Source organism: Gymnoscopelus braueri (genome assembly GCF_963280865.1).
Source record: "Gymnoscopelus braueri genome assembly, chromosome: 2".
Classification (NCBI taxonomy): domain Eukaryota; kingdom Metazoa; phylum Chordata; class Actinopteri; order Myctophiformes; family Myctophidae; genus Gymnoscopelus; species Gymnoscopelus braueri.
The window spans coordinates 47,034,029-47,055,557 of record NC_137604.1 but is presented as its reverse complement, the minus strand read 5'-3'; the positions used below and the strand labels follow the sequence as shown (position 1 = coordinate 47,055,557).

At 42.4% G+C, this 21,529-nt stretch overlaps 1 protein-coding gene across 1 annotated transcript in view; it reads left to right on the top strand.

The window, feature by feature from the left end:
- Positions 1-21,529, top strand: part of rims1b (regulating synaptic membrane exocytosis 1b) — a gene marked incomplete at its 5' end in the record, with an annotated part of 89,986 nt that overhangs the window by 61,430 nt on the left and 7,027 nt on the right. Inside the window, 11 exons of the mRNA XM_080417209.1 lie at positions 575-637; positions 1,270-1,350; positions 3,904-4,023; positions 6,457-6,546; positions 7,247-7,324; positions 8,467-8,532; positions 10,238-10,342; positions 10,891-10,997; positions 13,040-13,143; positions 17,019-17,179; positions 18,403-18,588. Coding sequence (XP_080273335.1) covers positions 575-637; positions 1,270-1,350; positions 3,904-4,023; positions 6,457-6,546; positions 7,247-7,324; positions 8,467-8,532; positions 10,238-10,342; positions 10,891-10,997; positions 13,040-13,143; positions 17,019-17,179; positions 18,403-18,588 — 1,161 coding nt within the window. The remainder of the gene's footprint in view (positions 1-574; positions 638-1,269; positions 1,351-3,903; positions 4,024-6,456; positions 6,547-7,246; positions 7,325-8,466; positions 8,533-10,237; positions 10,343-10,890; positions 10,998-13,039; positions 13,144-17,018; positions 17,180-18,402; positions 18,589-21,529) is intronic.

Here is a 21,529-nt window from a genome sequence, read left to right as displayed (position 1 = left end):
GCCAATATAGGATACAAAAACAGCGACAAGCGACAACACACTAATATGTGTGAAGGGAGGAATCAATTGGCATAACGACTAAAATTGGGGAGAAAGAGGGTAAAAAGCCAGAGAGAAACAAACAAAGAAACAAACAATTAAAGCCCAGTTACCTGGACATTTGTCCTCAACTGGGCTTTAATGAGAATTAAAGCTGAAAACTGTGTAGATATAATATACATTTATGTTTTTGTATTTCATTTAGGATGGTCATAAATGTAATGGCATTGCTGATATTTCTGAAAGGTTGAGTCTTGCTTTAGTTTTTGAGAGAGTATTGTGAGGCCGTAGTACTAATTCCCTACTAATACTACTAACAGTCTAAAACAACTGCCACCATGATTTATTGAAATTATCTCATTCTCTCTAATACTGAATGCTGACTTGATTGAAATCTCAGAATTATGATTTCCTGATTTCTCTCATTCATAATCCCACTTGCTTGTCTGAGTTGTCATCCTCTTCTGTTGTTGTTTTCCTTTATTTTGTTTTTTGGGTTTGTTTTTGATTGTTTAACCCATCATCATGGTGACAGTGAGGTCCTGGAGATGCACAGGTCTGTCCGGGGCGGGAGTGCCGAGTGCCTGCACACAAACAGGTAAAAAAAAAGAGCGAAAAAACTACAACAACCACCAACCTGTGTTATTTTTAGCCTATTTGCCATTTTATCATCCATCCTCATTCTACTTCAGTAACTCCACATGTAACACTCTTAATGTGGTAACCGAATGTGTCTTTTACAATGTATGCCTGTTAAAGCTGCTCTTAAGTCAATCTGTGGAGTAGCTTTGTGCCTGCGTCTGCATAAATAGAAGGTTTAAAGGGTCATGTCATGTTTCGCACGCCAAGTGACATCATACAGTACTGTCGAGTGTACATGTGCTCAAAGGATGGAGACAGCGTTGTCACTCAGTCAACACTGTCTCATGAAAACACACACACACACACACACACACACACACACACACACACACACACACACACACACACACAGACACACACACACACACACACACACACACACACACACACACACACACACACACAAACACACTGATCAATCCGCGTCTGAGGATTACACAAGTGTTCAGATGTTGACCTCACACATGGCAAATCTCTGAATTTTGTTTTCCATGGACGTGTGTATTCATGGCATCTTGTATATGTTTTCCCACTTTGTCTCTTTTCTTCCTTTTACGTGCATGATCTGTTCTACACTCACTCCACCAGGGGTGTAGGTAGACACAGCAACAACACACTGCCCCCCAAAATGCCCCTGTTAGTAAACGGTATCCATAAAGACATGTACAGGTAAGCCTATTTAGAAACAAAAAGCAAGCATTACAAGCATTGATCCTTTTTCTTGCCCTCACCCAGTTTTCCCTGTCAAACATTGTGGACTTGTGGAGTATACCCTGCAGCAGCGGTTCTCAAAGTGGGGTCCGGGGACCCTCAGGGCTCCTTGATGCGGTTTCAAATGGACGGGGGACGTGCTGGCCACTGGGAAATTTGGAAAAATTCCAGAACGGCCGCGCCATTTACGGGCCACCAGACGGCCGGTGGGCCACCCATTTTTTATTTTTTTTTAATAAAAAAATTTTTTTGCTCCCGTTCTAGGATTATTACGGTAATTTCCGGGTCGCGCGGCCCAATTATTAGTTACGTTACTGTTGGGCTGGGACGTTTTTCAGCAGTGGCGTAATTTACATAGGGTTGCTATGTAAAAACACAGAATTTTGGTCCCAGCACGCCCCTACGGGTCTGTAACTCTGAGAGTTATGGGCTGTCCTTGAAATTAAACGGTTTGAGAGCCACTGCCATACAGTATGTTGGCCGTTACATTGAAACCATGTTCTATCAATGTAATCGAAGCCCCAAGTGTCTCGCAGAGCTTTGCTTGTGGTTACTGCGGTCTAACTGTATTGCTATGTTCCATTGTCCTGGTGCTGCTTTGTAGCCTGGGATCCAGCCTGCTTCACTACGTTCAGCGGATTTTCTTCTCTCACTTCGTTTCTCAGTCTGGAAAGACTCCAAGGGAGAAGGGACATGCCATACGGCTGAAGACGAACCGTGGCTTCTGATTGGTCTGTGGTGCGGGGCGGGACAAAAACACCAGGGTGATCGTTGTGATTCGTGATTCGTTTGAACAACATCCAATCAGCAACGACGTTGCCTAAGTAACATAATGTAGTTCCAGTGTAGTTCTGCAAAACCAGTCAAATAGGAGCCTTTCCACACTGAGAAACAAAGTGAGAAAAAAAAAATCCGCCGAACGTAGTGAAGCGCAGGCTGGATCCCAGGCTAGCTGCTTTGACGAACCAACCATTATCCCCTTATCTCATGTGTTCCTCCAACATGCTAATGTAATGTTGATCCTAGTGTCATAATTTGCGCGAAAAACACATCAGTAGCGTAATATCGTTACGGATATGTTTAGCGTCCTCTCTTCCTCGTCTCTGACAGACACATTAGAGAGCTGAGTATACAGACAGCATCATCGTTATCAGCTAGATTTAAAGCCCTGTTCCTTGTTGCATAGCCACTAGACAGACAGAACAGACCTAATGCATCGCATGAGCTATTACTGTATTTCATTGTACTGTATAATACTCTAATCCACTGTCCACCACTCGGGTAGATGCGTACTTTATTCTCTAGAGAGAGCTCAGATGGTTTCTCCACCACGTGCAGGCCCAACATGAGCTTTAGAGCTTCAGATTGCGTTATATAATCAGCATTACATCTAATCTTCCTAGGTCCAGATGTAACATGTGGGGGCGGTCCATCCACGCAGAGAGGAAAGAGGATATACTATCACTACTATACTATCATGTCATGAATTTACCCTTCTGAGTTCACACGGAGGATACTGATACTGTTGATTGAAGGAAGTACATGCACAGCGTGTTCAGTGGTCACGTACATTAAGTTAACTTTAAAGGGCAAGACCACTTTGGTAGAGGTTTGGGTTGTGTATTTACCTTGCCATGATGTAACTTCAAAGGTGGACAAGAAATAAAAAATAATTGCTCCATTGATTAGAAATTGATAATTCAAAATATGCTCCTCATTGACTTACATTGTACAGTGAAACAGCTCTCAAAGTCACTCTTTTAGCACGTAAACGAATGCAAACAAAGTTGATTCAGACAATATAGAACATCACCAAACCCAGTACTGTTTTTTTTTTTATAAAAATGTTAACTTCGTGCTGATTTTGCTATTTTTAATAGGAAAAAAACCCGGACTGGATCCACGGATCTTCAAATAGTAAAATAAACAGGAATTAACATTTTTATTTAAAAAATAAACAGTACTGGGTATGGTGATCTATATTGTCTGAATCAACTTTGTTTGTGTTCGTTTACGTGGTAGAAGAGTGACTTTGAGAGCTGTTTCACCGTCAAGTCAATGAGGAGCATAGCATTGAATCATCAATTTCTAATCAATGGAGCAATTATTTTTGTTTGTACCTTTGGAGATACATCATGCCAAGGTAACTACATAGCCCAAACCTCTACCAAAGTGGTCTTGCCCTTTAACATAGTATGTCACCCACTAAGATGATTGTTGAGGAATCCCATTGCATTACATTTCTTTTCCTTTGTAAATATTTGTTCTTATTTCATACCACTACAACATGCAATTCCTGTTTCTTTCTTGGTTTTTGCCATTTCCCTGGCATGGTCGCATGACGTTTTATTCACTTACGTAATCATCTTTCTTCCCCCTGTATTTTAAATGTATTTTTATCCTAACCAAATCTCTTTTGCACATTACTTTCTTTTTATTTGCCGCTCACATTTATGTTTTTCTCTTGGTTTCCTGCATGCATGTCCTTACTGCCTGGCACACTGGCCGTAGTTCCACCCTTCCTGCATGTCTAAAGAGCAAGCCTCCCTGTAAGCAGGAAACGGGCAACAGCATGGCTCGTAATGTCCTAACGCAGCGTGTGCTCAGATTCACTGACGAGGTCACAGCTAGGTAAGAGTGGAACACACAAGCCTGATTTATACTTGCGCTGGCGTTGCGCGCCAAAATAGCCGATCTACCAAGCTCACAGCGCATGTGTGAGCTTGTAGATTGACAATTTTCGACACGCAGCAAAGTATAAATTGAGCCGCCATACACCTTTCACTTCAAAAGATCCACAACACTTCCTCTCCCTGTTCTACCCACACATGCGCACACACACACACACACACACACACACACACACACACACACACACACACACGCACACACACACACACACACACACACACACACACACACACACACACACACACACACACACACACACACACACACACACACACACACACACATATATATATATGTACGTACCGGTACCGTATGTACAGAGGCTTAAGTATGCACTGGCAACTGCACAGTATCAAACATAGATTCAACTGTTAAATGCTCGCTGTTATTTGTGCACGGCGTACGTTTAGCCTGTGTGCAGCAGCATGTACGTGCCGTGACATCGTGCGATGGCAGGAAGTCAGCCATTTGTTAACCAGAGATGCTTCAATAAAGCAACAATGAACAAACATGCCGTGCAGTACTGTCAGCACACCAACCACTGCACTGTGGAGAGCAGTGGGAAGTTTGACCATACGGAAGACAACAAAGGGCTACATGATGAAAGTGCTATGCCTCTCCTCTCTATGTGATCTCACTCACTCACACACGCTCGCGCACACACACACGCACGCGAGCGCACACACACACACGCGCACACGCGTGAGTGCGCACACACACAGAGAGAGAGTCACAGTCACAAGTGGTCTGCTCACCCACTTAGATCTGGTTCCCATGGTAACTCGACAACCTTCCATTTGAGTGGACTAGAACTGTATGGCTGCAAGGACTGACTGGCTGGCTGTGATAAATGGAGACAGAGCAGCCAGACCCCTATATGAGTGAAGCCCAATATACTTTGTCGTACGACCATGCTCGCTCAAAATAATTGATTTTGCGTTGCGTTTTTTACTTGAAAACAGTGTTGATTTTGACAGCAATTTTTTATTTAGTTAACACATTGGGTGCCAGAATTTTATAATAACAGAATACGTTCGGTGCCGGGAATCTCACCGTTAACCTCCATTGTGCTGTTTAAAGCTGTAGACTCCATGACGAGCAATCCATGAAAAAAAAAGCATGCCTCCATTTTACCCGATGGTGCTGGCTAAGGGCTGGAACGATAACATCTCTCACGCGAGTAACAATGGTGGAGCGATCGCGGATGCAAAATGAGTTGTTTTCCCCATAGAAAAAAGTTTCGGAGCTATAGGCGTTTTAGAGAAGGAAATAGACCGGAAGCGGATGGGGAGCCATGTTTTTGACACGGTGATGCATCTGGCCTGTCCTTCTCAGAATCGCCTAGGGTGATCCCAGAGCTGCTCTAGCCCCTCCCGCATGGAAATAAACAAAAAAAACTAAAAGATAAAACTCACGTATTTATACGTTTTTTAGGAAAGTTGGCACTCCACGGGTGTATTTGCAAAACCTTACCGGTACGGTTTTGGCACTCAATGTGTTCATAGTCTTTTGAATAAAATTCCATTTATCTTTACTCATATTTTAGTCATCTGAAATGTTTTAGTTTTTGTCGAGTTTTAGTCGACTAAATACCATAAGATTATAGTCGACTAAATCTACAGTTGATTTAGTCGACTAAAATGTATATTGGCGGTGCCTTGATGCCATTGCAATAGCTGATTTTACACTTGGTTGCATGCTGAAAATAGCCGATCTACAAGCTCACAACGCGTAGATCGGCTATTTTCAGGGCGCAACACCTGAGTGCAACCAAACATAAAATGACTTGTCTTTTAGTTCTACTGGATCTCTTCTCCACTATTCCCTCACTAACATTTTTGTGTAGTTTTTATTTGTTGACGAAATTGTCAATATATTTAGTCTTAGTTTTAGTCATCGTAGCTTAGCTTTTATTTCGTTTTTATTTCATTTTCATCAGTGAAAAAAGGTAGTCGACGAACATTTTTCGTCATAGTTTTAGTTGACGAAATCAACACTGCTTGAAAATGAGTTATTTTCAAAATAATTGATTTTGCATTGTGTTTTAGACTTGAAATTACGTTATTTCCGGCAAGCAATGCAATCGTACTATACAACAAAGTGTAAATTGGGCTTTATACTGCCCTGTGTGACGGCCTTCTTCATTTTCTCTTTTCTCCCTGCCCCTCTCTTTACAATTACCTCCCCTGTCATCCTCCCCTTCTTCTGCCCTCCTCTTCTTCCTCCTTTTTTCCCAATTCCCACTTTTCTTTCCTCTGCTACCTTATCTATTATTCTCCATCTTTGCATTTCTCTCTCTCTACCCCGTCTTTTTTCCTCTGTCTGTCTGTCTCTCTCTCTCTCTCTCTCTCTCTCCAACTCCCTCCCCTGCAGTGACCTGCAGCCATCATTGGACAGAGTGAGGAGTGCCAGCACCACCTGCCTGAGACCAGACAACAACTTCCATTCTCCCGACAGAGACAGGTAACTCACATTCAATTAGTGCATCATTTAGACAGGATTGAACTATTGCAGAGATTGTGTAAGGTTTAAGCATTAGGACACAAGCATTCGGTACATGCACGTATATTTGCAGGCACACAGAGACATACAGTACACCCCAACCTGGTCTCACGCCAAGGCATTCCAAAGAATGGAATATGTCAACATTTGAAGTCAAAATATTATGTCGAAATCAAAGTCAAAGTCGTCAATACTTGAGAAATATGGACCATGCTAACCATGTGGACTCAATGTGGTCTGTCTGGAGCAGTGTTCAATAGTATAAGTCGACAATGAGCCATCGGCTAACAGGTTCACTGAAGCCAGGTTCACTGGGTAGCATAACACCCCTCCTATCTTTTGCCACACCATAATTTCACTGTTTCATACTTTATGGCAATATAGACAAAATATCACAATATTTGTAAAATTGTAAAATAGGGCTTATGTGATTGAAACCAGGAAAAGACAACGCTCATGCCATATCACAATATTACAATACCGCAAAATCATCCAAAATCACAAACGATATCCGGTCTCGTATCACAATATCGATATATATCAATTGCCCAACCATATATATTTCATACCCTGGACTGTCCCAATATTCACCATCTACGTTTGCTGGTTTTCCTGCCTGGGCATGCTACCTCTCTGCCTGGCCCTCCATCCATACCTCCAGGTCCTCCAACTCTTTGCCCCGCAGGAGACCCCCAAGTCCCAGGATCTTAGTAGAGCATGCCTCCTCTGAGGAAGACAGGTACCACCACAACTGCCCCCCCCCCTTTTTTTGTCACCCCATGGAGCCTGTGCTGCACCTCTGCTAACACGCTACTATTCTCCTGGCCAGTTTTCCTGTAGTGTAGAGCAGTGGTTCTCAAACAAGGACCGCCATAACTCTGAGAGTGTACACATTTGTACCATTTGTACAGTGTTGATTTTGACAGCAAATTTTTATTTTGTTTTAGTCATAGTCTTTTGACTAAAGTTCCATTCAGTTTTAGTCATATTTTAGTCATCTGAATAAAATTCCATTTAGTTTTAGTCATATTTTTGTCATCTGAAACGTTTTAGTTTTTGTCTAGTTTTAGTCGACTAAAATGTATTTTGGCGGTACCTTGATGGTGTCCTAAGGCCTGATTTTACACTTGGTTACGTGCTGAAAATAGCCGATCTACAAGCTCACTGCGACGCGTTGTGAGCTTGTAGATCTGCTATTTTCAGAGCGCAACACCCGAGCGCAACCAAACATAAAATGACTCGTCTTTTAGTTCTACTGGATCTCTTCTCCACTCGTCCCTCACTAACATATAAGTCTAGTTTTTTTTATTTGTTGACGAAATTGTCAATAGATTTAGTCTTAGTTTTAGTCATCGTAGCTTAGTTCTTATATAGTTTTCGTCAGTGAAAAAAGAAAGACGACGAACATTTTTCGTCATAGTTTTAGTCAACGGAATCAACACTGCATTTGTACACTCTCAAAGTTACAGATCTGTAAGAGTAGATTTGGAACCCCCTCAAGGAACCCTGAGAGTCCCTGGACCCCATTTTGAGAACCACAGTGTAGAGCTTTTCCACTGATTTATTGTTTCCGATCTTGTGGTTAGTGCTGTACGTGTCTTTCCCGTCTCCTGTTTCTGCTTTGTGGCATAACATTGTGTATAATAGTTCTTTTCTGCTGCTCCTATTCTCGCTGCTATATAGTGATGAATAATCTCACCTTTTTTGGCTGTGTTTGAGAGACATTTTTAAATATATATATTTTCACACTCAACATCCAACATGTCAGTTTATTTTTTTGTTTTTTTTGTTTATCCATTCTGTTTCTCCATCCCCCATTTTCTGTTTCTCCCCCCCCCCTCCTCCTCCCCTATCTGGTGTGGTTCCGGTTTGCTGTAACAGGCAGCCAGGAAACTCAGACAGGCAAAACTGTCAAAAGGGCAGCAAGAAAGGCCTGGAGGGCGACAGGTAAGACCACATAATCACTCACTCACTCACTCACTCACTCACTCACTCACTCACTCACTCACTCACTCACTCACTCACTCACTCACTCACTCACTCACTCACTCACTTCACTCACTCACTCACTCACTCACTCACTCACTCACTCACTCACTCACTCACTCACTCACTCACTCACTCAATTCAATTCAAAGGAGCTGTATTGGCATGAGAAAACATACGTTTACATTGCCAAAGCAAGTGTCAGAATATAATAAAAACAGCTTAAGAAAATGGGGAAAGTATGTATAATATATTGTGTTAAACAGAGCTATGTCACGTTACGTCGTACATGTTATATACAGGCTATAAAGCTTTTTGATATTCACTCACTCACTCACTCACTCACTCACTCACTCACTCACTCACTCACTCACTCACTCACTCACTCACTCACTCACTCACTCACTCACTCACTCTCATCCCCTCTCATACACCCGCATTCACTTTCTTCTCCTCTCTTCTCACTATAGAGTGATGCTATCCATTCAATTACTGTATTGCTGGTTGTCAAATCTGGTGTATTGATTTTTCCATATTGATCGTTCACTGAACACCACACAAACTCCACACATAAGGGCTATGGAAAGAAGAACATTTGTAATCACAATCCACGGTTACTTAATGCCGTCGTGTCACAAGGCCTTAAATTCATGTTATTGATAGTCTTACAGTTTTTCTCAATCGCTTGGTTGCATTTCTTGAAACTCTAACCTCATCCCCAAAACTTGGTAAGTGCAATCCCCAAAACAGTCAAATCATTTATGATAAAACTATACCACCGCCAGTGCAAAATAAACTATAACAATCGAAATGATAACCAAATGCGTCAAATGGCATAAGTCTGTCAATCGCTACAACGATATCACCAAGCACCTTCCGATCGTTGTGTAAACCCTGACACTCAAAATGCTAAGTATTTACTTCAAAAATTGACAGATTGCGCGTTGCTATCAATGCAAGAAAGAGAAAAGAAAACAGTGTAGTCAAGTTCTTCTTGACTCTCATTGGGCATCCATTCTGTCCTCCCTGCCTATCTATCCTGTGTGCCCCTCTCCTCCTGCCCCACCACCACGGACACCTCTTGCACGGCTCCAATTGGCACAGGCTTCTTGCTTTTTATGTACAAACAGTGCACTGGAGCCCTTAGCATTTATATATGATATGTTGTACGTATTGTGTTAAAAAATGTGCACCTGTGGGAATTGACAGTATGGGTTCTCTGTTACTGTTCTCTGGCGTGAAGGGAATTTACTCACTCGCTCCAATCACCCATCATGCTGGTCAAATATCTTTTGTAAACAATGCTCATTGTACTTAGTATTTTGCATACAGTGATTTATCCAATGAACAACTGTGTCAGGGCAAATGGGAAATGTACATTGCTTTAATGGTGTGGGGTTTGGAGGCACTGTTAAGAGAACAAGGTTAGAGTTTCAAGAAATGCGTCCAAGCGATTGAGGAAAACTGTAATTTGTCCTTAAGTCCTATTTGTTTTTCTCAATGTCTCCTGAGATATCCTAGACTTTCATTGTGTGCATTTTACTTTATTTTTTTTATTTTTGAGCATGCTTTCCTTTTATTATTTGTGTTTATATTTGTTTTACTGCATTCATAGGGTTATTTTGTTTGTTTTCTTTTCCTTTCGTTGTCTGCCCGTTAACGGCAGCCGTATCCAGCCAACCTCTATCCTTAGAGGTAGTAGAGGGAGAGGCGCCCCACTGAGACCCTTTGCCCTGGCCGGGTCCTCCCCAAATTCACCACGGCTGGAGAGGTGCATGCTGCGGCCCAAAACCAAACCAAGCCAAACCCATCTCCACCTCACCTTTGTGCTGCTGTCCTATCTATCCCTGAGTGTTTCTGTCATTTGTAAATCTGAGTGTAACATTATTTTACATTACAGTAAAAGGACATTAACTAGGGCAGTGGTTCTCAAACTTTTTTAATTTCAAGGACCCCCATAACTCTGAGAGTTGCAGACCTGTAAGGGTCAATTTGGAACCCCCTCAAGGAACGCTGAGGGTCCCTGTACCCCACTTTGAGAACCACTGAACTAGGACATTACTGTAACTATTAGCCAGAATACTGTATGCATGTAAACAAGCTCAATGCCATCACTTTTACCCTCTCCTTTATCTATCTCCTTGATAAATCTAATCCTCTCTTTTTCCCAAACGTATCACCTCTAATGCTGGTAATCACTTTCCTTGCTTGTGTGATTTAGTTGTGGGATTACTAAACTCAAGATGTGATGACTAGATATGTATGTTGTAATGTTTTCTCATCTCCCTGCGTCTCTCTCTCTCTGCTTCGTTCCATCAGAGCACACGCCCACGACAGCCCTTCCCCTCCAATGGGGACTCCCCCTTCAGGTCGCAGGGGCAGACAGCTGCCGCAGCTCCCTGCGAAGAGCAGCAGCATAGAGCAAGGTGTGCGTGCGTGCGTGTGTGCGTGTGTGTGTGTTATGGAAAATATCAATATCCAGGGTGAAGTGTTGACAATTTATTGAAGAAGATTCAAGCATAAAAACAGCATAGCCCCAGGCCAGGTTTTCTCAGGTGGTTTGCCCAGGCGGACAGGGTTTTGAGGTTAGGTTTAGGCATTATTTCTGTGAGGTTAGGGTCAAGGTTAGGGTTAGACATAGTGTTTGTGAGGTTAGGGTTAGGCATAGTTTTATTGAAGTTAAATGTTAGGGTTTAAGCACAATCAAGGTGAAACACCAAGGAAAGAGGGAGTCCCTGGGCTCCACACCCCTCTAGCAAAGACCCATGGGCAAATAAGCACACTCAGAGCACCAATGTCTAACCCTTCTTATACACAGAGATGTTAACCCAAATGGTCATTGCTACTAAGTGACAGTACAATAATGCTGACTGGTTAAGTTAAAGTAGTCTCCGGCTGTAGGAGACTCAATTGAGTCTCCATTGAGTCTCCGCCGGTCATCAAATTATTGCCTTAGGAATATGACAAAAACAAAACAATGTCCACGAATTCAAGGCTGTTGACTAGATCCTAATGAGAGTAACAGGAGCTGTGAAAATACCTCTGCTGTGAAGTTAAACCTCTATGGTTCAAATACAATTAGATATAACAGAAATGATGTTGAACAGATAGGCATTCTAAAAAGAATATATAGTGTGTGTGTGTGTGTGTGTGTGTGTGTGTGTGTGTGTGTGTGTGTGTGTGTGTGTGTGTGTGTGTGTGTGTGTGTGTGTGTGTGTGTGTGTGTGTGTGTGTGTGTGTGTGTGTGTGTGTGTGTGTGTGTGTGTGTGTGCGTGCGTGCGTGCGTGCGTGCGTGTGGTGTGCGTGCGTGTGTTATACAGTACACACACACACACACACACACACACACACACACACACACACACACACACACACACACACACACACACACACACACACACACACACACACAGAAATAACAAGGAATTTTCAAGATGAATCTGTATCCAATTCCTGTTCCATGTTTTACTGTTCTCTCCTCCCTGTCCTCACCCTGTATGTTCATTCTGTTACTAATGCTCCATGAAGAACATGTACATAATAAACCTGGTGAAAAAGGTAACTCTATAAGAACCACTTGATTTCACAGCTCTTTGCTGGTGCATTTGCCTCAAAAATGTATGGCTGACACAACCACTGCTATTACTCTAAACCTTTCCCAGCAGACCGGGGTCAATACACTCTAGAATCCCGACTGTTAATTTAACTCACAGATCGTCGCTGTCGGGTGGAAATCCTTTTTATTATTTAAAAAATAAAGTAAAATTATGAAAAATAGCTGATCTGCTATTTTCACAATTTTTGTGCAACACTCTTGTATGATGAAATAGGGCATTCATTTATGATAAAATAAATAAATAAATAAAAAACGCGGATATGAGGTTTCTGCCTGACAGCAATGACATATTATAGAAAGAGTATAGAAAACAAGCAATGTTACATTTGCACACTAAATTAACATTGAGGATTTTACTGTGTAGTATTTGAAAATTCTTTCTTTGTGGTACTTACATGCCAGATACTGTAGATGGGTGTGCTACAAAGGACAATGCACTATGTTTGTGGACAAAATCAATTTAGATCATAGTAGATCAATGCAAAAGTCAGATTTGGTATGATTGGATGGAAACCACACCTATCTATCTGTATCTGCAGTAAGTATTTGACCCAAGTCTGATTTCACAGCTATTCTATTCTGTGCACCAGCCACATAGCTGGAGTAATACTGTAAGTGCACAGCATGCTCCACCTAGTGTTTAGAAATGGCTCCTGCATCCTCTGCTCTCTCCCTATGCCTATAACCTTGCATTAGTCCAATTGGACTCTACTCTCTTGTTCTTTCTCTTTATGCTCTCTTTTCTCTTTCTCTCTCTCTCTCTCTCTCTCTCTCTCTCTCTCTCTCTCTCTCTCTCTCTCTCTCTCTCTCTCTCTCTCTCTCTCTCTCTCTCTCTCTCTAACTCTCTCCTAGCCCTTGCAGTAGAGGAGCGAGCCCGACAATTGCAGATGAAAGTACATTCCTACAGGCCTTCAGCCTCCCACGACCCTGAGACAGACCTCAAGACCAAACGGGAGGTCAGCATCAATAATAATGTCTTCATCCATCTATGTACTTTTTCTGTGCCAAACTAAACCAAACCAAACCAAAATGACTCTGAAATATACTGGGGCAGGTCTCAGTACTCATTCATGAATGACAGTTGCTGGAACTGTGCTGTGTGTGCAGAAATGTCTTGGTCCAGCATAGTTTGTGTAAAGAGACTTCTGGTATTGTTCCAAACATGCACTTGTCCTAAATGAGGGATTTCAATTTGTTAACCACTTAAGCCCTGTATATACTGTAATTGTTTCGTCGTATGACAAATAGTGAAGATAGCCGATCTACAAGCTCACAATGTGTCGTGATGCGGCGCGTTGTGAGCTTGTAGATCTGCAATTTTCACTTATTATGAACATTTTGAAATGTTTTAACCTGCCCAACCTGTTTTAGCCTGTTTTAACCTGTCCCAAAATAGGGACACCAGGTTGAAAGGGGTCATTGGACCCCATCCATCATGCCTGTGTGTGCATAGACCTGTTGCCTCAATGTAAAAGAAGACATTATGGTGTCTTAATTCCTCTATTTTACAGGAAAACTGCAAATATATAGAGTGGTTAAGGACCGTGCTATAAGATTATTATTGGCCCGGATCGCTGTTGTAGCAGTCCGGGCACCGAGGCTCAATGTAGCCTGACAGTGCGTCGCGGGTTCGACTCCCGATCTAGACGTCCTTTGCCGCATGTCACTCCCCATCTCTCTCTCCCCATTTCCTGTCAGCCTACTGTGCTATCAATAAAGGCATAAAAAGGCCAAAAAAAAATCTTTAAAAAAATAAAAGATTATTATTAGAGACTAATTGGTCCTCTGTGCCATCTAGTGGGGTGTCATGGGATGCCCTTAAGGCTGTGCTTAAAGGACGCATTAGCAGCATACTTTGTTCCATAAAAGGATTAATGCACAAGAACTGCTAGAAATAAAAGGAAATAAAATAGAGCCAAAATAGAGCTGAAGTGAGAGCTGAAGTGATGAATGTCACATAGCGGCCTGGGAGAACTGATCCACCAGAAGGTGGAATTAATTTTATTTTGAGTCAGGGGACAAGGCAGGAAAGCTACTTGCCAGTTACATAAAACAGAGGGAGTCAGCTGTCAGGTCCCTGACTGGTGCCATATTTACTGTAGATATCAAGACATTTCAAGAAACTTTCATTGATATTTATAGCTCGGCTTCGACTGCACTTCTACTGATGAGGAAATTCATAAGTTATTAGTGCCACTAGGGTTACCTAAATTGACAGCAGAGCCAAGAGAATTTCTTGACTCTAAGGAGGATCTTATAGAGGTGATTGATGCCTTGCCTGCAGGTAACACACTGGGGCCTGATGGTTATACTGGAGAATTGTGTCAGAGCTAGCTCCATCTCTTTTACAGGTGTATATTGAGGCATTAGAGGGGGGTACCAGTTGTGCTATAACCACGCCCCCTTCTGTGGCCAACGCGGAAGTGCCTCTGCCTACAACAACTGCGGGCTATTTCTTTAGCCCGTATAGTTTTGGACCGCGCCGGAGGCGCGCCTTCTCAAGCGAACTTGAGCCACGTGAGGCACCACCGAGCAAGCTAAAGCGAGCAAGTTGCTGTGCCGAACGTTGCGAAGTTCGCTTGGGCCGACTCAGCGCCGTTCGAGTTATGTGCCGATAGGGACAGAACTGTATATCATGTTTTGGTGAGAGTGTTTGCCCCAACTGCCACTCAAAGTGGCTACTGGCCAATCACAGCGCGTCCTTGCACAAGCGTATTGGCCAATCATGCACAAGTGGTATAGATTTTGGGATGACACGAGAGGCGTGCACTGCCGCCGTCTTTGAAGCAGGCAGTGATTGGTCTTGTTCATGAGAAGGGTAAAAACGTATGATTGTAAGAAATACCACCCAATTTCTTTAATTCAGATGGATGTCACAATAATTCCCAAAATCATAGCAAACCGGATGCGACACGTTGTGAGCTTGTTCAGCAAAGAGAGTTTGTGTAAAGGGAAATACCAGATGATCTAGTGTAGAGCTCTGGGGGACACCCGTCAACTAAGGATATAGGGTTTCAGTGGTTAATATAAGATGATTCATTAATATCATAAGGTTGGTATCTGATGTCTTGTCTCCGGTAGTCGCCATTTCTCTAGATGCAGAAAAGGCTACGGTTGAATGGGGATTCAATTCTGAGAGTATGAGTTTTGAGGCACCTTCTTAAAGTGGATTCTTTTGAGGATTGTGTACAGCATTTTGGAATACCCAGGTCTCAGTTCTTCTTTGCTGTTGAGGACCTTCGTATCTAGTACACCAGCTCCCAAAGCCGCGGAGTTATTAGATAAAGTATTAATGAGCTATGGGAAAGGCCACGAGGCGTCCGTGTATTACTCTATGATGATTCAGAGCCTGGGTAATGGGGCCGTGTCAGCTCTCAAGACGACATGGGAAAGGGACCTGAACCTGAAATTGGATGACGAGGAGTGGGATAGGATTTGTACCAAGAACATTAAAACATTGTCAAGGGACGCAAGGGCGCACGTCATTCAATTTAAGATTAGCCTATACATCGCTTCTACTGGACTCCCTCCAGTTTGTTTAGGCTTGGGTGATTTGGCTTAAGAGACATGCTAAACTGCTAGTGATGCAGTCCAAGGACATTCACCTAAAGTCTTGTGGTCCTGTGACAAAGTTCAAGACTTTTGGGCTAGGATAATCTCTGTGAGATTTCAGAGACCCAAGTTCTGTTCAACCCCAGATTATTCGTTTTAGGTGATGGATGGGAGGGGGAGGGGGAAAATACATAAATTGGGTCCACTCCGAACTAGTATCATAGGGGTGGCCATAGCTGAGTGGTTAGTGAGCCCGTCTTGGGAGCCAGAGCCCCTGGTTGTCCCAGGTACGATTCCAGGCCAGGCCACCAATGTGTCAATGTGTGTCCCATGTGCAAGATTGTTAACCCCTAATTGCTCATCGTCGGCTCTCTGAGCAAATGACAGCTCACTGCTCCTAGTTTTAGGATGGGTAAAAAGCTAAAGACTGAATTTCATGTGCATGTATATATATGCATATACACATTGACAAAATAACACCCCAAAGGAGTGGGGACTACGACAGATTCTTCTCAGGAGATGGAAAACTGAGGCTGTGCCTTCAGTCCATAATGGATTACCAAAATAGCAAGAGTTGCAGCATGAAAAAAAAAATCATATAAACTGGGATATTGGATATACTGTATATCCTACATATAATTAACGGAATGACAGTCTGTCTGAAGTGCTTGGTTCTCCTCAGTGGCTGAAGCAATTGCTCTGCACTTGCACATGGCCATTCATCATTAGCAAATGCCCACCGTGAGGAAGCCTGTTTTTCACTTTACCCAAATTCAAGCTGTTTATTAGCCTTTTTTGGAAACACTGTCCAACTCTACATGGTCCCCCAGGCTATGGGATTGGGATCAGTGTTGCCATATTTTGCGCCGTTACTGCGCATGCCCATCTGTTGTCATGGTCCCCCGATGCTCAAATCCCCAACGGGTATGGACTAGTATACTAGATAGAAGATTTAGGTTTTTGTACGGTGGGTGGGCGGAGGGGGGCACATGTATATTTTGTGATGCCTGTTATTTTGTATTCTGATTAAGAAACAATACAAATAATAACCAATTGACTGTCCCTTGAGCATATAGTGTTTATCCTCATTCCCCGTACTCTGTATGTTGAGATATCAAGACGGCAGCTCTGAATGTTACTTAGTTTCAATGGCCTCCGTTACTTTTCCTGTCCTGCAATGATTGACCAGAGGTTGACCAGAACCATCATCCATCTTTCCAATCTCCTTCTTTTCACCAACTCCTTCTCTCGCCCCAACCTTCTCTGTCTCCCGCCACAGATGTACGCGGAGCAGAGACGGAGCAGTGACAACGTGTCGGCCAGGTCATCGGACAGCGATATGAGTGACGTGTCGGCCATCTCCCGTGCCAGCAGTGCCTCCCGCCTCAGCAGCACCAGCTACATGTCCATCCAATCAGAACGACCCAGGGGACGGCTCAGGTCGGTCAACGCTGCTTTATCCTACAATACACTTCTAGCCATGGTCTTACGTTGCCAGACGATAGGAGGGCTCCGCCTACCGATACGTCTGGTGACTGGTGGTGGAAAAAGTACTCAAATGTTCATATAATTGCAGTGGAGTAAAAGTACAATATTTTCCTCTGAGATGTAGTGGAGTAGAAGTAAAAGTACTGAAAATAGTAATTAGTAAAAATACCAAAACATTTTACTTAAAGTAATACTAGGTAACTTTTTCAAAAAAACTAAAGTTAAATTGTATATCTTTTGTGAGTGGCAAAAGTTTCACAACACCCACTCCATGAATTTCACCCCCGAAAGCCTTTTATTTATATATTTTCTATTGAACGGTGGCTCGGTGAGCCTTTCCCGCGAAAATGACAGAAAACGGAGGAGGAAATGCACCGGTTTCCTGTTTGGCCATGAACTACCGCACCGGTTTCCTGTTTGGCCAGGAACTACCGCGCTAATAACAAAAAGGAAACTCACGCTGATTTTAAGAGATTGTATGATTTGAAGGTCGAAAAACAACAGAAAAAGAAAACACTGCTCACGGTAACTAAAGCTCCACTGGCTAAGAGAAACGATCCACAGATCGTATAAAACAATTAAAAGAACGCTTTTTGAAACGCTTCCGTCTTCCGGTGAAAACAAATGGAATTCTGGGTAACAGAGGAATAAACAAACGGCCTGCAGTGACGGTAATGACCAGCAGAGGCTGCTAAAAATCGTTATTTGTGGACCTGCACTGTATAACTTTAAGTACAGTACTTTAGTAAATGTACTTAGTTACTTCATACCACTGCTGGTGACTGGTGGAGGCGTGTCGGTATAGGCGGAAACCTCAGATCGTCTGGCAAAGCGAGACTTGATCGATGTGAAAGACAAATCCAGTTAACTGACACTGTGCTAAATTTAGTGCACTGACCTGAGTTGCAGGAATCTCATTTGCACAGCATCTACAATGCAACAATAATAAGGGTGGTTGGGATGATAATCTGTCCTTGTTTCATGCATGCTAATTTACATTGTCTTTTTTTTTTCTCTGCATGTAATTTGCTGCACGTTTCTGTTTTCCTGCATGGTCTGGGCTCCTGTATGTACAAATACAAAACACACACGAACGCGCTCAACCTACAAACGTCTATACGTGCTGTATATGCACACGCACACACAACGCGGATGTCAAACTTATGGACTCCAAGGTCCAAGTCATTAGAGGAGGAGAAGAAGGACAGGAGGATCTCATGGGGGGTGAATGGTACTGTGGACAGTGTGGAGAGTGTGGAGGAAAAAGAAAGTCATAGAAAGTCGGCAGGGAAGAGGCGCTTCTCTGAGGAGCTGAAGCGCAGGAGACACACAGTGACCGGAGACACCAGCACAGAGTCCAGGTACTGTAAACCAGTGGTTCTTTAAAGTGGGGTTCCTGGGGATCCCCAGGGGTCTTTGAGGTGGTTTCAGGGAGTGCCCAACAAAATGAGTTGAACCACTTTAACCCTACTTTATACTTCAGCTTTCGGTGACACATGCGAGCTTGTAGATCAGCTTTTTGAAAAAGCGTAAAAGACTGTGCGTCATTTTGAAAATCTACGAGCTTTTAGATATTCTATTTTCGGCGCGTGACACCAAGTATAAATTCAGCAATAGAACTCCTATAGGCTCCTATAGCTCAAATAGTGTTTGAAAATAATTTACCCCTTCTGTTCACACGTTTGTTTTTACATTTAGTTTTAGCAAATGGTAAATTATTTGCAAATATTTGATTAGATACACAAATCATAAAATCTACAAAGTCCCATAATCTTACTGCCTTGCCTACTGTAACCCTACCATGCATGACCTCTATACGTACCTCTATAGTAGAACATGTACAGTACGTATACACACACACACACACACACACACACACACACACACACACACACACACACACACACACACACACACAGAGCGATACCCCTCCCCCTTTGGCCGAACCAGTTACAGAGTGCTGGCATGGACAAACGACCCTATCCCAGTTGTCCTCAGTGGCCCAGGTGGTGATGTAGTGCAGCTGATTAACTAGCTAATGTTTGGAGGTGTGGGAGGTGGAGAGAAGGCCTTAGCTCAGATCAATCCAAATGGAGCGTTATAAAAGCAGCCCAACAGCTTTTGATATACTTTCTGGAGGTAGATTGAGGAATAGCAAGTGAGTGAGTGTGAGAGAGAGATAGCGATAGAGACAGAGAGACAGATGCAGGAGAGTATGATGCCAGTGTAAACAATGGGGCAGAATTAAAAAGTCAACAGAATGGCTGTACATTGACAGTCACTCAGCATCATAGATCTATTGCTGTATACTAGTGTTTTTTTTGTGTTGTTTTTTTGTATCAGTATTGTACTTCCTGTCAGTTTCAGCTGCTGTCACTCACTATACTGTTCCTCCTCGTCCACGCATAATTTTTCCTTCATTACTGTCTGACCTACAGTTTTGTGGTGTTTGGTGTGAGGGGTCTCCTCCTCCATTCCAGTCATTGTCACTTCAATCAACTGGACTGTCACTCGTCTGTGTACAACAGCATGCTTTTTTCTTTGTGTTTTCAAAATCACATGCAGAAAACCTTATTTCCCCCAAATATTATTGTGATTATCCTAATGGTTGGAATAGAGTTTTGAAATTATATATAATTGGTGGGTTCTGGGTTTGTATAGTAGGCTACATGACAACATGAATGCAAATGTTAACCATAATTTGGAGTTATGAGGTTTTCGCAGAACTACTATATGTGTGTGTGTGTGTGTGTGTGTGTGTGTGTGTGTGTGTGTGTGTGTGTGTGTGTGTGTGTGTGTGTGTGTGTGTGTGTGTGTGTGTGTGTGTGTGTGTGTGTGTGTGTATATATATATATACATATATATATATATATATATATATATATATATATATATATATATGTGTAGTGTTTGTGTACATAATATTGTAAACATTCTGTTGTTATACGTTTGTCAATGTTGGCTCTCATGTCCGTGGCGCTGTGTATGTGTGTGCGTGTGCGTGCATACCTGTGTGTGTGTGTGTGTGTGTGTGGTCTACAGTGCATGTCTCAGATCTCTCCTTGCATGTGTCCCGTGCGGCCGCCACTGCCATGACCTCCTCCATCCTCCAGAGACAGACTCTCCCCTACCACCCTTCCCCTCCGCTGTGCGCCCCTCCCTCACCCCTCTGCAGGGGTCAGAGGAGCGTCCTCAGAACAACCTGCCCCTCTCTGGTCAGCCACAGGTTCCCCCGGGCCACTGGTGGTCCGTGGCCGTAGTGGACTCGGGGAGGATAGTTGATATGGGTGACAGGGGCAGCTTAGCTGGGGTCTCCCTCTCCTGCAGTACCTTGACCCCCTCTGAGGGCATAGACTTGCGGCAGCTCCTCCGCACGCCTAATAGGCGCCGCGGAGCGCTGGGCAGCATCTGCCCCCGTCTGATAGGTCGCGTGAGGAGATGGAACCTGAACAGATGAGAAACATTATACTGTCGCACAATACTGTCAGAAATGTTACAGCTACAAGGTTCAATGTTCTTTATTGTTTAAAGTCTTCTGTACAGGTACATAAGAGTAAACATTATATTTGTTTGGCTCCTCTGACATTGTAACATTTATAAACAACAACAATATGATAGTGAAGAAAAAATGTTTACACACTATCTCTACAGTGAATGTTTAGATAGATAAAGATATATGTTATTATATTATATTATATATTGTAAATTATATAATATTATATAATATTATATAATATTATATTATATTATATTATATTATATTATATTATATTATATTATATTATATTATATTATATTATATTATATTATCATTAATTTGTGGCTGATTGTCATAGTTAGTGTTCCCCTGCTTGGGGATTTCCAGTTATTGAATGAACCATGATTGGATTAAAGTCATTTATGATTAAACTATGCTATAAATTTGAATCTTCTTCGCTCTCTTCTTCTGTACCGTACCGTACATTAGCATTCACAGAAAGCTTAACTGACTCACTGATATTCAGCCCTTATTGCCAGGTTAAAGCTCATTCTTACACCCTCTCTCTAGCGTTGCAATTATTGAGTATTTTCTTTGTACAGTCTAAGTATAGTTCTATCTATTACTTTTTTGATGAATCGAATAATTGAGTAGCATGCTTTTTAAATATATATTTTTTATATTTTTATGTATGTATCATATTAATCACTAATCACACACATGTTATTTTATAAAAATAAAAAAAAAGTCATACAAAAACAGTGAAAAAAGTTAATCTGTGAGTAAGTAGATTTTCACCTACATGTATAATGACATGGACAAAG